Source organism: Scophthalmus maximus, chromosome 8 (assembly GCF_022379125.1).
Source record: "Scophthalmus maximus strain ysfricsl-2021 chromosome 8, ASM2237912v1, whole genome shotgun sequence".
Lineage (NCBI taxonomy): Eukaryota > Metazoa > Chordata > Actinopteri > Pleuronectiformes > Scophthalmidae > Scophthalmus > Scophthalmus maximus.
The window spans coordinates 917,501-934,454 of NC_061522.1; the positions used below are offsets into that span (position 1 = coordinate 917,501).

Consider the following 16,954-nt stretch of genomic DNA (forward strand, 5'->3'; position numbering starts at 1 on the left):
AATAATAGACAAATTGTAGCAGCTCTTTCATAAAAATATTTTTTTATTCTTCTTTATTTTATTTTATCTATTTATTTAACAAAAAATGTCCTTTTCATTTTTAATACGTTGGTTCCAACAACCTTTTCCTTTTTCGTACTTTAATTGGGGGCAGTGAAGGCAGCACGAGGCGTCATGTGACTGGGCAGCAGGATAACGGAAACGAAGAGAGAGACGTTTAAAGACCAAGTGAAAAAAAAAGAAAAACACGATGGTGAATCACAAACCGTTATTTACAGTTTCAAAACATATTTCTTATTTTCATTATCAGCAGAAAATGTTAAAGGAAATTCCACCTAAATTTTTTTAATTAATTTTGAAGTTAACACGTTTATTTTTTCAAAACTTCACACACAAGGATGTTGGCTCGGCTTCAGATTTTTTTTTTTTTTAAATGGACAAAGAGTGTTTTTATGCTTTTGTATAAGTCTGCATATGTGTATCAGTATTTGTAAGAATTAAGTGTAACTAATGATCATTTTCACGATCATTAAATCTGATTATTGTCTCAAAGAATCGATTGTTTGAGTCACAGAACAGCAGAGAAATGATCACCACAGTTTCCTGGAGCCCAAAGTGATGAAATGATGAAGTGTGAAATGTCCAACAGTCTTTACAGTTTTTAGTTTTACTATGAATGTGAGATGAGTCAAGATGTAACATTTCTCTCAGGTACCTGGCAGCAGGTGAGTTGTTCCAGAGCAGCTTGTTGCTTCGTCTCCAGGGCTTCTGTCTCTTCGCGGCGGCCATTTTCCTCTGACATCACGCTCAGGGCGTGAAGATGGAACGCTGCTGCTAAGAAAAGCCGGATGTGTCTTCCTGTTGTGTTTCCATGACCAATGGTTCAAAGATTGTTCAGCGGCTAAAGAGACGACGGATGCGAGACACTGGGCACTGACCCTTTCAAGGTAAAACAACCTATTTGATGCTAACTTTAGCATTGAGCCACTTCCTCGCTAGCATTACCGTTTGATACTGTTACAGGATACGATGGGAAAAGCATTTTATTTCGGAAATCGCACCTGTAAGAAAAGACTGGATATAAAAATGGACGTAGTCACCGGGTCCAGAAGCCTGTATTCTGTGTTCTGACCAGCAGAGGGCGACTCTATGAGAACATGTCTCTACTTCTCTCTTGATTCATAACGTCAGTAAACATTTTCCTGAGGAGTTTATGGTTCAATCTCAAGTCTTCTTCAACACATGTTCATTTGTACATTATGGTCCATTTACAGTCACACAGACGAGGACACAGTGTGATTGACAGCTGGTACCGTCCAATGGGTGCAGGTGGACAAGCTCTTGGTTAGGCCACACCCCCCCCGCTCCTCCAAATATGGTTATTTTCTGGTTTTCCAAAAAAACAAGATGGCGCTGAACAAAATACAAAACCCGAGGCTTCAGAACATCAGCTCACAAACCAACGGGCCACGTCGCGGTGGTTTGACACTTCACGTCTGTAAAAGAGCAAATTAAAAGATTCAAGGCTTCTACAGTTTAAAGATCTTTCTCAGTGGTTGGCCGTGAAAAAAACTAGCTTACGCCACCGAGTGCAAAATATAATTTTCTTAAAAATACGGGGACAAAACAATAATGACCTTGAAATGAATGACCAGTTTGATCCGTTGCCATCGTTTCTCATCGATCTCACAGAATATAAACACTAAACCGGTCCGACTCATTTGACCCATGATATGCTTTCTTACAGTTATTCTTCTAAACAATCAAGCAGCAGACATAGAATCTGACAACGCAGCGATTTATTGAGTTTTAAATGTAGAAAACAGTGAAGATGTCACAGTGTAAACAGGTCACGGTGTAAATCTGCTCAAAATCTAAAAATGTGAACTTTTGAATTCGCATCATCGCTCAAATTTACACCGTACAATGATTTTGTTTCAGGTTTAAACATGATAAGAGCAACAGTCTTTGGTCAGTGACTGATTCTTCAGATTCATTTTAGACAAAAGTGTCAAATATAAAATAAAATAAGATCCAACATGATCTTCAATCGCCTGAATATCACAAATGTGTTTTGTTTAACGGTGAATGTGCGGAACAAAATGAGTCCGTGAAAAACATTCAAGCACATCACACAAACTTTAAGTAAATGTATAGTATGATATGAAGACGTATTCAAAGATGAAATACAAATGTCAGAAAAAACCCTTCAAATAAAACAATGTCACTCAGTCGAGCGTATCGCTCGATCCAACAGTCGACACACAATTCTCGAAGAAGAATTATATAAGTAAACAGGAAGTGTTGTGATGACCTAAATCATTAATTCTTCATAAAACATAGTTAAGCTACAGTGTGTAATATTTAGCAGAACTTATTATAACTTATAACCATAACTATGTGTTCATATATGAGTTAAATATAGTTCCATGAGGTGGACCGACCTCCGTGTGAGTCTCCATGTTTCTACGTCGTGTTGAATACGGTTGTTGAACTAAACGTCCAGAAGACGTCACGTTCATGTTGAATTTTCAGACGCTGACGGATAAATGAAATGGAATCAGCGGTGCGACACCATAAAGTGTCCCCTGTCGGTCGCTCAGTTGGTCGCAGCTTGTAACTTTACCACCAGATGCCGCCCGAAAATCACAAAAATCACAGACTAGGGCTTTGAAGCAGCTGGTATAGCTCAGTGGGTAGATTGTAGATTGTAGATTGATTGTAGGTCACTTTGGACAAAAGCGTCAGGAAAAAGAATGTAATGTAAATAATGTAATATTAAAGGAAGTAAACGGAACTGCCACTTCATCTGTAACCAAATCAAAAGGTAACAGGTTGTTGTCGGGCCCCGTCCACAGTAACGCTCCACTGAGTGACATTATAGTATTTTTAAACATTTCTATTGGTCCAGAATTTCACAATCGGTTTCGTCCCAACTACAGAAACACTGAAGGCACATTCAGAGTGAGCAGCAGAATGCTAGGTTAACGTAACTGTCTGACATTTTAGTGTCGTGTCATTCTACGTCTCCTTCAGAGTCGGGCGACATTTTCCACTTCTGTACGTCACTAACGCAGAGACGCAGTCAAGAGAAAGAGGCTCACTGATCAACGTCTGAAGAGTCCAGAAGGTGACGTGGAAGAAAAGACGAGTAGAACTAAGAAAGGAGGAATAAGATCCGATCTTTTTCCTAGTTCTGTCAGAGGAGTTTGGGCCGGGATGGGTTTGCCCTGACCGAGGAGTAGGCCCCGATGTGGGTGATGAGGTTGGGTTCCACGCTGTGAGACCTCTCCCCAGGGATCGTCCTCGCCATGTGATACAGAACCATGTCTTTGGCGTTTCCCTTGGCGCAGAACGAGCCGTCCAGGTACTCGGCCACCCTGAGCGAGGCGTTGCCGGGGTACAGCATCGCCGGGGTGCAGCACTCGGTGGCCGGAGAGACGGCGTAGAGCTGCGGGGAAAGTCGCCGCATCTCCAGGAGGTAGTGGCGCCCCAGCAGCTCGGCAGCGGCCATGAAGTAAAGGGTGAAGAAGAGGAGGTGGCCGACGGACAGCGTGAAGGAGAAGGAGAGGGGGTTCCAGTAAGGAGAGGTGAGGAGGAGGGCTGTAGCTCCGACCAGCCCCAGCCCCACCCACTCCAGGATGCGGTACGGCTCCGGGTTCCAGTAGCGCTGCAGCCTCTCAGGGTGATACAGCTTGACGTAGAGAGTGTGAAGGGCGAAGCGTCGCGACACAAGGTCCTTCACAACTCTGAAGAAATCTGGTCTCGGCAAAGCATCGTCCTCGAGGACGACCATGTTCTGCGGCTTCGCCAGCTCCCATCCTTTGCGGAGACAGAAGACGTAATCCCTCTTCTCCCTCTCGAAGGTGTTGGTCCGTTCCCAGGTCTTCTGCCGCTCCTGCGGCGAGCGCCGGATCACCCTGAAGTGAGGCTCGAGCAGCTTGGCGTCCTGGTTTTCCTGGGGACCAGTTTCCACGTCGCAGATGAGCACCTCTGCACACCGCCGCTCCCCACAGCCTCCCACGATGCCGCTCAGCTGCCGCATCACCTGGAGCAGGTAGTGGAAGTCACGTCCCTCGTTCCGCCGGACCGTCACCACGGTGACCAGCAGCTCGGGACGCTGGGCGATGTCACGGAGTCTGGAGGACGTGGGCGCAGAGGCGGAAGCGCTCTGCCAGAAGTGCAGGGCGTCCTGACCTCGGCTGAGACTGTCCCGCAGGACGTCCTCGCTCATGGAGTCCAGGTACATGGACTTGATGAAGAAGTAGGAGTAAAGCAGCTGATGGCAGCACAGAGGGAGGACGATGCAGAACGTGACGACGGACAGGACGAGGGCCTGAGTGACGGTGCTGGACCATCGCAGGTACTGACCGAGGAACGCTCTCCATCGAGGCATCGAGGACACGGCCAGTGAAGTCGCGTGGAGGAGTTCTGTTCAGAAACATTGACGCTGTCCCAGTGAGAACTGATGAACTCCCCGTGAACTGACGGCTTCAGCTCAGTCCGGTCGTCTGTTGTCTGTAGAAAGAGACGGTCAGTTATTGTCCTTCAGTGTGTAACAGTCTGGACCCGGTCTGGACCAGGTCTGGACCCGGTCTGGACCTGTTCTGGACCAGGTCTGGACCCGGTCTGGACCTGTTCTGGACCAGGTCTGGACACGTTCTGGACCTGTTCTGGACCAGGTCTGGACCATGTCTGGACCCGGTCTGGACCTGGTCTGGACCCGGTCTGGACCAGGTCCGGACACGTTCTGGACCAGGTCCAGGTCTGGACACATTCTGGACCAGGTCCGGACCAGGTCTGGACCAGGTCTGGACCCGTTCTGGACCTGTTCTGGACCCGGTCTGGACCTGGTCTTTGCCCCCTAATCTCTGTGAACTATTAAACATTCAGATGATCAACACGTGTTATTCTTATTTTATTCATGACGCAGAAAAAAACGGTCCATAGCACAAAACAAAACATAGCAAAAGACAGACAAAGATATTAAAAACTTGTGACTGTGTATTGTGTGTTTACATGTGTGGAGTCACTGTAAGGTTTGATTACATGATGACACACACACACACACACACACACACACACACACTCAGTTTAAACCACATCAACCCGCTGTACAGTGATAAACTCGCTCAGCTGAGTGCGACTGTAAACATAAGTGAGGGCGTCGCTTCCGGTATCGTGTGTCCACACACACACACACACACTAACAAACAAAAACACACACACACACTAACACACAAACACACACACACACTAACAAACACACACACTAACAAACACACACTAACAAACACACACTAACACAAACACACACACACACACACACACACTAACAAACACACACTAACACACACACACACACACCAAGGGAGCAGTCACCGGTTAGCGGCGGTTAGCAGGGAGCTAGCTGACGAGCTAACGGCCCGTGTGAGACCCGGGGTCCGCAGCGAGGAGGGGGGGGGAGGGGGGGGTCAGACTCACGGTGAAGCTGCTGCCGCCGCGGCGATGTCCGGTCCGGGGTGACGTCACTCACAGGTACGGTGACAATAGGGCCGCACGTCTGATGACGTGTTACCGTAATACTGCGACAAGAGGGGAAGTTATGTTCCGCTCCTGACCGGCAGGTGGCAGCAGAGGACAACAAGTATTCTACTACTGATACAAGTACTTCTACTACTGATACAAGTACTTCTACTACTGATACAAGTACTTCTACTACTGATACAACTCCTTCTACTACTGATACAAGTACTTCTACTACTGATACAAGTACTACTGATACAAGTACTTCTACTACTGATACAACTCCTTCTACTACTGATACAAGTACTTCTACTACTGATACAAGTACTTCTACTACTGATACAACTCCTTCTACTACTGATACAAGTACTTCTACTACTGATACAAGTACTTCTACTACTGATACAACTCCTTCTACTACTGATACGAGTACTTCTACTACTGATACAAGTACTTCTACTACTGATACAACTCCTTCTACTACTGATACAAGTACTTCTACTACTGATACAAGTACTTCTACTACTGATACAACTCCTTCTACTACTGATACAAGTACTTCTACTACTGATACAAGTACTTCTACTACTGATACAACTCCTTCTACTACTGATACAAGTACTTCTACTACTGATACAACTCCTTCTACTACTGATACAACTCCTTCTACTACTGATACAAGTACTTCTACTACTGATACAAGTACTTCTAATACAGGTACTTCTACTACTGATACAACTCCTTCTACTACTGATACAAGTACTTCTACTACTGATACAAGTACTTCTACTACTGATACAACTCCTTCTACTACTGATACAAGTACTTCTACTACTGATACAACTCCTTCTACTACTGATACAAGTACTTCTACTACTGATACAACTCCTACTACTACTGATACAAGTACTTCTACTACTGATACAACTCCTTCTACTACTGATACAAGTACTTCTACTACTGATACAAGTACTTCTACTATTGACACAAGTACTTCTACTACTGATACAACTCCTTCTACTACTGATACAACTCCTTCTACTACTGATACAACTCCGTCTACTACTGATACAAGTACTTCTACTACTGATACAACTCCTTCTACTACTGATACAACTCCTTCTACTACTGATACAAGTACTTCTACTACTGATACAAGTACTTCTACTACTGATACAACTCCTTCTACTACTGATACAAGTACTTCTACTACTGATACAAGTACTTCTACTACTGACACAAGTACTTCTACTACTGATACAAGTACTTCTAATACAGGTACTTCTACTACTGATACAACTCCTTCTACTACTGATACAAGTACTTCTAATACAGGTACTTCTACTACTGATACAACTCCTTCTACTACTGATACAAGTACTTCTACTACAGGTACTTCTACTACTGATACAACTCCTTCTACTACTGATACAAGTACTTCTACTACTGATACAAGTACTTCTACTACTGATACAACTCCTTCTACTACTGATACAAGTACTTCTACTACTGATACAACTCCTTCTACTACTGATACAAGTACTTCTACTACTGATACAACTCCTACTACTACTGATACAAGTACTTCTACTACTGATACAAGTACTTCTACTACTGATACAAGTACTTCTACTACTGATACAACTCCTTCTACTACTGATACAAGTACTTCTACTACTGATACAAGTACTTCTACTATTGACACAAGTACTTCTACTACTGATACAACTCCTTCTACTACTGATACAACTCCTTCTACTACTGATACAACTCCGTCTACTACTGATACAAGTACTTCTACTACTGATACAACTCCTTCTACTACTGATACAACTCCTTCTACTACTGATACAAGTACTTCTACTACTGATACAAGTACTTCTACTACTGATACAACTCCTTCTACTACTGATACAACTCCTTCTACTACTGATACAAGTACTTCTACTACTGATACAAGTACTTCTACTACTGACACAAGTACTTCTACTACTGATACAACTCCTTCTACTACTGATACAACTCCTTCTACTACTGATACAAGTACTTCTACTACTGATACAACTCCTTCTACTACTGATACAAGTCCTTCTACTACTGATACAAGTACTTTTACTACTGATACAACTCCTTCTACTACTGATACAAGTACTTCTACTACTGATACAAGTACTTCTAATACAGGTACTTCTACTACTGATACAACTCCTTCTACTACTGATACAAGTACTTCTAATACAGGTACTTCTACTACTGATACAACTCCTTCTACTACTGATACAAGTACTTCTACTACTGATACAAGTACTTCTACTACTGATACAACTCCTTCTACTACTGATACAAGTACTTCTACTACTGATACAAGTACTTCTACTACTGACACAAGTACTTCTACTACTGATACAACTCCTTCTACTACTGATACAACTCCTTCTACTACTGATACAACTCCGTCTACTACTGATACAAGTACTTCTACTACTGATACAACTCCTTCTACTACTGATACAACTCCTTCTACTACTGATACAAGTACTTCTACTACTGATACAACTCCTTCTACTACTGATACAACTCCTTCTACTACTGATACAAGTACTTCTACTACTGATACAACTCCTTCCACTACTGATACAACTCCTTCTACTACTGATACAAGTACTTCTACTACTGATACAACTCCTTCTACTACTGATACAAGTACTTCTACTACTGATACAACTCCTTCTACTACTGATACAACTCCTTCTACTACTGATACAAGTACTTCTACTACTGATACAACTCCTTCCACTACTGATACAACTCCTTCTACTACTGATACAAGTACTTCTACTACTGATACAACTCCTTCTACTACTGATACAAGTACTTCTACTACTGACACAAGTACTTCTACTACTGATACAACTCCTTCTACTACTGATACAAGTACTTCTACTACTGACACAAGTACTTCTACTACTGATACAACTCCTTCTACTACTGATACAACTCCTTCTACTACTGACACAAGTACTTCTACTACTGATACAACTCCTTCTACTACTGATACAACTCCTTCTACTACTGATACAACTCCTTCTACTACTGATACAAGTACTTCTACTACTGATACAAGTCCTTCTACTACTGATACAACTCCTTCTACTACTGATACAAGTACTTCTACTACTGATACAAGTACTTCTACTACTGATACAACTCCTTCTACTACTGATACAACTCCTTCTACTACTGATACAAGTACTTCTACTACTGACACAAGTACTTCTACTACTGATACAACTCCTTCTACTACTGATACAACTCCTTCTACTACTGACACAAGTACTTCTACTACTGATACAACTCCTTCTACTACTGATACAAGTACTTCTACTACTGATACAAGTACTTCTACTACTGACACAAGTACTTCTACTACTGATACAACTCCTTCTACTACTGATACAACTCCTTCTACTACTGATACAACTCCGTCTACTACTGATACAAGTACTTCTACTACTGATACAACTCCTTCTACTACTGATACAACTCCTTCTACTACTGATACAAGTACTTCTACTACTGATACAACTCCTTCTACTACTGATACAAGTACTTCTACTACTGATACAAGTACTTCTACTACTGATACAACTCCTTCTACTACTGATACAAGTACTTCTACTACTGATACAAGTACTTCTACTACTGATACAAGTACTTCTACTACTGATACAACTCCTTCTACTACTGATACAAGTACTTCTACTACTGATACAAGTACTTCTACTACTGATACAAGTACTTCTACTACTGATACAACTCCTTCTACTACTGATACAACTCCTTCTACTACTGATACAAGTACTTCTACTACTGATACAAGTACTTCTACTACTGACACAAGTACTTCTACTACTGATACAACTCCTTCTACTACTGATACAACTCCTTCTACTACTGATACAAGTACTTCTACTACTGATACAACTCCTTCTACTACTGATACAACTCCTTCTACTACTGATACAAGTACTTCTACTACTGATACAAGTACTTCTACTACTGACACAAGTACTTCTACTACTGATACAACTCCTTCTACTACTGATACAACTCCTTCTACTACTGACACAAGTACTTCTACTACTGATACAACTCCTTCTACTACTGATACAACTCCTTCTACTACTGATACAACTCCTTCTACTACTGATACAAGTACTTCTACTACTGATACAACTCCTTCTACTACTGATACAAGTCCTTCTACTACTGATACAACTCCTTCTACTACTGATACAAGTACTTCTACTACTGATACAACTCCTTCTACTACTGATACAAGTACTTCTAATACTTATACAAGTACTTCTACTACTGACACAAGTACTTCTACTACTGATACAACTCCTTCTACTACTGATACAACTCCTTCTACTACTGATACAACTCCGTCTACTACTGATACAAGTACTTCTACTACTGATACAACTCCTTCTACTACTGATACAACTCCTTCTACTACTGATACAAGTACTTCTACTACTGATACAACTCCTTCCACTACTGATACAACTCCTTCTACTACTGATACAAGTACTTCTACTACTGATACAACTCCTTCTACTACTGATACAAGTACTTCTACTACTGACACAAGTACTTCTACTACTGATACAACTCCTTCTACTACTGATACAAGTACTTCTACTACTGACACAAGTACTTCTACTACTGATACAACTCCTTCTACTACTGATACAACTCCTTCTACTACTGACACAAGTACTTCTACTACTGATACAACTCCTTCTACTACTGATACAACTCCTTCTACTACTGATACAACTCCTTCTACTACTGATACAAGTACTTCTACTACTGATACAAGTCCTTCTACTACTGATACAACTCCTTCTACTACTGATACAAGTACTTCTACTACTGATACAAGTACTTCTACTACTGATACAACTCCTTCTACTACTGATACAACTCCTTCTACTACTGATACAAGTACTTCTACTACTGACACAAGTACTTCTACTACTGATACAACTCCTTCTACTACTGATACAACTCCTTCTACTACTGACACAAGTACTTCTACTACTGATACAACTCCTTCTACTACTGATACAAGTACTTCTACTACTGATACAAGTACTTCTACTACTGACACAAGTACTTCTACTACTGATACAACTCCTTCTACTACTGATACAACTCCTTCTACTACTGATACAACTCCGTCTACTACTGATACAAGTACTTCTACTACTGATACAACTCCTTCTACTACTGATACAACTCCTTCTACTACTGATACAAGTACTTCTACTACTGATACAACTCCTTCTACTACTGATACAAGTACTTCTACTACTGATACAAGTACTTCTACTACTGATACAACTCCTTCTACTACTGATACAAGTACTTCTACTACTGATACAAGTACTTCTACTACTGATACAAGTACTTCTACTACTGATACAACTCCTTCTACTACTGATACAAGTACTTCTACTACTGATACAAGTACTTCTACTACTGATACAAGTACTTCTACTACTGATACAACTCCTTCTACTACTGATACAACTCCTTCTACTACTGATACAAGTACTTCTACTACTGATACAAGTACTTCTACTACTGACACAAGTACTTCTACTACTGATACAACTCCTTCTACTACTGATACAACTCCTTCTACTACTGATACAAGTACTTCTACTACTGATACAACTCCTTCTACTACTGATACAACTCCTTCTACTACTGATACAAGTACTTCTACTACTGATACAAGTACTTCTACTACTGACACAAGTACTTCTACTACTGATACAACTCCTTCTACTACTGATACAACTCCTTCTACTACTGACACAAGTACTTCTACTACTGATACAACTCCTTCTACTACTGATACAACTCCTTCTACTACTGATACAACTCCTTCTACTACTGATACAAGTACTTCTACTACTGATACAACTCCTTCTACTACTGATACAAGTCCTTCTACTACTGATACAACTCCTTCTACTACTGATACAAGTACTTCTACTACTGATACAACTCCTTCTACTACTGATACAAGTACTTCTAATACTTATACAAGTACTTCTACTACTGACACAAGTACTTCTACTACTGATACAACTCCTTCTACTACTGATACAACTCCTTCTACTACTGATACAACTCCGTCTACTACTGATACAAGTACTTCTACTACTGATACAACTCCTTCTACTACTGATACAACTCCTTCTACTACTGATACAACTCCTTCTACTACTGATACAACTCCTTCTACTACTGATACAAGTACTTCTACTACTGATACAACTCCTTCTACTACTGATACAACTCCTTCTACTACTGATACAACTCCTTCTACTACTGATACAAGTACTTCTACTACTGATACAAGTACTTCTACTACTGATACAACTCCTTCTACTACTGATACAAGTACTTCTACTACTGATACAAGTACTTCTACTACTGATACAAGTACTTCTACTACTGATACAACTCCTTCTACTACTGATACAACTCCTTCTACTACTGATACAAGTACTTCTACTACTGATACAACTCCTTCTACTACTGATACAACTCCTTCTACTACTGATACAAGTCCTTCTACTACTGATACAACTCCTTCTACTACTGATACAAGTACTTCTACTACTGATACAACTCCTTCTACTACTGATACAAGTACTTCTACTACTGATACAAGTACTTCTACTACTGACACAAGTACTTCTACTACTGATACAACTCCTTCTACTACTGATACAACTCCTTCTACTACTGATACAACTCCGTCTACTACTGATACAAGTACTTCTACTACTGATACAACTCCTTCTACTACTGATACAACTCCTTCTACTACTGATACAACTCCTTCTACTACTGATACAACTCCTTCTACTACTGATACAAGTACTTCTACTACTGATACAACTCCTTCTACTACTGATACAACTCCTTCTACTACTGATACAAGTACTTCTACTACTGATACAACTCCTTCTACTACTGATACAAGTACTTCTACTACTGATACAAGTACTTCTACTACTGATACAACTCCTTCTACTACTGATACAACTCCTTCTACTACTGATACAAGTACTTCTACTACTGATACAACTCCTTCTACTACTGATACAAGTACTTCTACTACTGATACAACTCCTTCTACTACTGATACAAGTACTTCTACTACTGATACAACTCCTTCTACTACTGATACAACTCCTTCTACTACTGATACAAGTACTTCTACTACTGATACAACTCCTTCTACTACTGATACAAGTACTTCTACTACTGATACAAGTACTCCTTCACTACTGATACAACTCCTTCTACTACTGATACAACTCCTTCTACTACTGATACAAGTACTTCTACTACTGATACAACTCCTTCTACTACTGATACAAGTACTTCTACTACTGATACAACTCCTTCTACTACTGATACAAGTACTTCTACTACTGATACAACTCCTTCTACTACTGATACAAGTACTTCTACTACTGATACAACTCCTTCTACTACAAGGACTGAACCAAACACATGGTTGGAAAGGTCTCGAGCTGAAGAGAATCAGTTCGCCCTCACCCTCGCCAACTGCCATTCAAAAGGACAAAGAAGAAGAGTGAACAACCAATCACGTTGCGAGCTCTTAGCTGGCTGTGGCCCGAGAACACGGCCTCGACCAGAGCTCGCTGAACGACAAGCCTCCCACACCTGTCAATTTATTATTCACAATTCTTATTAATAATTATGAATTTGTATTTTCGGAGCCTCCTCACGCAGCTTGACACAAATCAGCAACCAACCAAGTTATTAAATGACTTTAGCCTACAGAAGCAATCTACCATCATAAAATTCTAAATCGATGTGTGGACCAGGTTTTACGGGAAAGTAAGTAATATGGAGAAATATTATTTATTTAGTTGGTTAGGTCAGTTCGGGACTCCATCTTTTTCAGTTTCGAAATGGTCGTAAAGTTATTATCAGAACATTGATAACGATTATAAATTGATCCATTATTCATAATGAGTAAGGTGGAAAAGCAAATCCAGGTCGACTGCATTTGTCGACAACGTCACTGCTCGAGAATCCAGTTAGTCGTGTGGCAACATTATTTTCAGGAAACGGGTTTGTTCACAAGAACAGATGAACTGTGATGAGCCTCAGACGTCTGATCATCAGATCTGACATTACTCATAAACAATCTGAACAATGTTCTGTATGTGTGTGTGTGTGTGTGTGTGTGTGTCTGTGTGTGTCTGTGTGTGTGTGTGTGTGTGTGTGTCTGTGTGTCTGTGTGTGTGTGTGTGTGTCTGTGTGTGTGTCTGTCTGTGTGTGTGTGTGTGTGTGTGTCTGTGTGTCTGTGTGTGTGTGTGTGTGTGTGTGTGTGTGTGTGTGTGTGTGTGTCTGTGTCTGTGTGTGTGTCTGTGTGTGTGTCTGTGTCTGTGTGTGTGTCTGTGTGTGTGTGTCTGTGTGTGTGTGTGTGTGTGTGTGTGTGTGTGTGTCTGTGTGTGTGTCTGTCTGTGTGTGTGTGTGTGTGTGTGTCTGTGTGTGTGTGTGTGTGTGTGTGTGTGTGTGTGTCTGTGTGTGTGTGTCTGTGTGTCTGTGTCTGTGTGTGTGTGTGTGTGTGTGTGTGTGTGTGTGTGTGTGTCTGTGTGTGTGTCTGTCTGTGTGTGTGTGTGTGTGTGTGTGTCTGTGTGTGTGTGTGTGTGTGTGTCTGTGTGTGTCTGTGTGTGTCTGTGTGTGTGTGTGTGTGTGTGTGTGTGTGTGTGTGTGTGTCTGTGTGTGTGTGTCTGTGTGTCTGTGTCTGTGTGTGTGTGTGTGTGTGTGTGTGTGTGTGTGTGTCTGTGTGTGTGTCTGTCTGTGTGTGTGTGTGTGTGTGTGTCTGTGTGTATGTGTGTGTGTGTGTGTGTGTGTGTGTGTGTGTGTGTGTGTGTGTCTGTGTCTGTGTGTGTGTCTGTCTGTGTGTGTGTCTGTGTCTGTGTGTGTGTCTGTGTGTGTGTGTGTGTGTGTGTGTGTGTGTGTGTGTGTGTCTGTGTGTGTCTGTGTGTGTGTGTCTGTGTGTGTCTGTGTGTGTGTGTGTGTGTGTGTGTGTGTGTGTCGGTGGTTGACGTCACCTTGTCGACGGACGTGCGTTCGCATCAGAGATGAGACCTTTGATAGAGATAAACTCCACAGTCAGTGTAACGTCAGTGATACTGTGATTTAGAGATAATAAACTTTATTTACATTTCTGTACCTGGTCTGTACCTGCGTCATCGTTTACAGGATCCCGTCAGGTAACGTGACAAACAATAAAGCGCAGCAGATATTTATGAATAATTGGAATCATGTAGCTGTTCCAGACTTTTCATTTGTTCACTCCGGATATGAAACAGAACTTCTAATAAACGGAGGGAGAGTCACTGAATAAATACATAGACGCGTTAATATTAGTGCTTCATTTGAATTCAATAAAGATGATTTGATTCCCGACAGACTCAACACATGAGCGTCTCCTCTGGTGCTCAGTGAGGCGCGTCCAGGAATCCTTTTGGAGCTTCTGTGGGTCCCAGTTCCGTTGTAAGGTCATTGAGGTCAGTGTCATGAGGGAGAGGTTCTTCAGAAGGGGGTTGCAGTGCTCATTGAGGAGTTGTTCAGGTCCTCCAGGAGGTTTGATGGGTCCTTCAGAGGTACAAACCGTCATTGCAGTCGTCCAAGAGGTTTCTAGTGGAGCTTTAGGGGATTTTGGGATCCTCTAGAAGTCCATGAGATCTCGAACTTATCAAGCATGTAGGATACGTTGAAGAAGCCAGATCCGTGGAGGCCCCTGTCCTGCAATTTCTGTCTCTCCTCCCTGAGAAACTGTCAAGACGAGTCTTCTCAGGCACCAAGCGACGCCATCTTATCTATGGCAAGACGAAACAATCCTTGAGCAGCTGAGGTCTCTCTCGAGGTGTCACAGTCGCGGGGAGATGACGACATTATTCTAAACTAACTCCAGTACAGAGACCGGGGATGGGCGGAACACTGTGAACCTGTTGATCTGTGTCGTGAACCGGAGGTCTCCTCAACATTGAGCTCTAACAATAAATACTTCTGCTTAAGACATCCACGGTTTCCGTCTTCCTGAATCAGCGTCCACTCCATCAATTATTCCATTTCAGCTCCCAGCTACAAAACCCAAAGGATCCAAAGGATCCAAAGGATCCGCTACCAACGACCCAGCACCACCGGACAAACCTCAAGGGTCGCGTGTCCCCGACGGGTCAGAGCTGTTCTGGAACGTACATCATTTTATGCAGGTGGTTTTACTGTTGTGGCTGATCGGCGTAAACTCTAGTAATAGTTTTGAAGTTCAGTGTCGGGAGTCCTCGTCTTCCCTGACCCTTGGTCGACAGAGCGCCGCCTCCAGCAGGAGTAGGTTTCCCCAGGCGGGAGGATCGGGTGACGGCGGCAGGAAACAGGATCCAGCTCCACGATTGTCTGAGGTGTTTTGTCCGACAGCTCGCCTGCTCGGCGGCCTCGTGCTGCCAAACCAGATGATGGTTGTTTCCATGGCGATGGTGTTTACAGTGTGAGGTGTGAAAGGCTGCGGGTCACGGGCTGAACCCAGCTCAGATGTTCGCACATGAAAATGATAAATGATGAATGAATGAAAGAATATTCCATCTAAAAACCACACGGCCTCCGAGCACACATCAGTCAAGTCAAAAGTCCAAAGCTGGTCGTCATAGAGACGGGGGTGGGGGTGGGGCAGTTCATAATGACATCACTATCATATGATAATCAGGAGAAGTTGTTAATCACATTGAGTAGATGTAGATTGTGTTTCTGATCGTTCTGGCTCTGAAGTAAAATGCATTGCAACACTGTATGACATCATTTCCTGACTTAGTAGGACATCATGATGACATCATGATGACATCATGTGATCATAAAGGCTTTTTTAACGACGCACAACATCACTTCTTTGACATCTTCGACTTCTTCATGACGCCACTGATCACGATGGGGAATTATCGTGAGCTTTACATCGTCATTATCATCTGTAACATTTATTTCTCATTTCCCCTGACATAGGAAAATATAGATCTAAAAATAAATACAATTCTTTACAGTCTCATTTTATTAATTACGCATGTTTAAAATAATAAAGTCGAGTATGAGCAGAGTCGTATTCAAATGTACAAAAACACAATTAAAACCATATCAATCACTGAGAGGTCATTACAGCATGATTACTGGCACAGTGAGGATCTGTTGTTGTTGTTGTTGTTGTTGTTGTTGTTGTTCGCCGGTCGCCATGGTGATGATGAATGAGTGACGCCGGCCAGTGTCTGCTTCACACCGAGCAGCTCCGGGGAGGGGCCGGGCCGCC

General features: G+C 42.0%; 1 protein-coding gene across 3 annotated transcripts; it reads right to left on the reverse strand.

Moving 5' to 3' along the window:
- Nucleotides 1-2,564: 2,564 nt before the first annotated feature.
- On the reverse strand, nt 2,565-5,614 carry pgap4 (post-GPI attachment to proteins GalNAc transferase 4). 3 transcript variants are annotated; one of them, XM_035636397.2, is made up of 2 exons: nt 5,485-5,614; nt 2,565-4,518 (listed from the first exon to the last, which is right to left on the reverse strand). In XM_035636397.2, the coding sequence occupies exon 2, from the start codon at nt 4,394-4,396 to the stop codon at nt 3,200-3,202; it is 1,197 nt and encodes a 398-aa protein (XP_035492290.1). In that variant the 5' UTR covers nt 4,397-4,518; nt 5,485-5,614; the 3' UTR covers nt 2,565-3,199. The 3 variants fall into 3 exon arrangements, with proteins under 3 accessions (XP_035492290.1, XP_035492291.1, XP_035492292.1); XM_035636398.2 differs by lacking the exon at nt 5,485-5,614 and adding an exon at nt 5,383-5,472; XM_035636399.2 differs by lacking the exon at nt 5,485-5,614 and adding an exon at nt 5,368-5,463.
- Between the last annotated feature and the right edge of the window lie 11,340 nt (nt 5,615-16,954).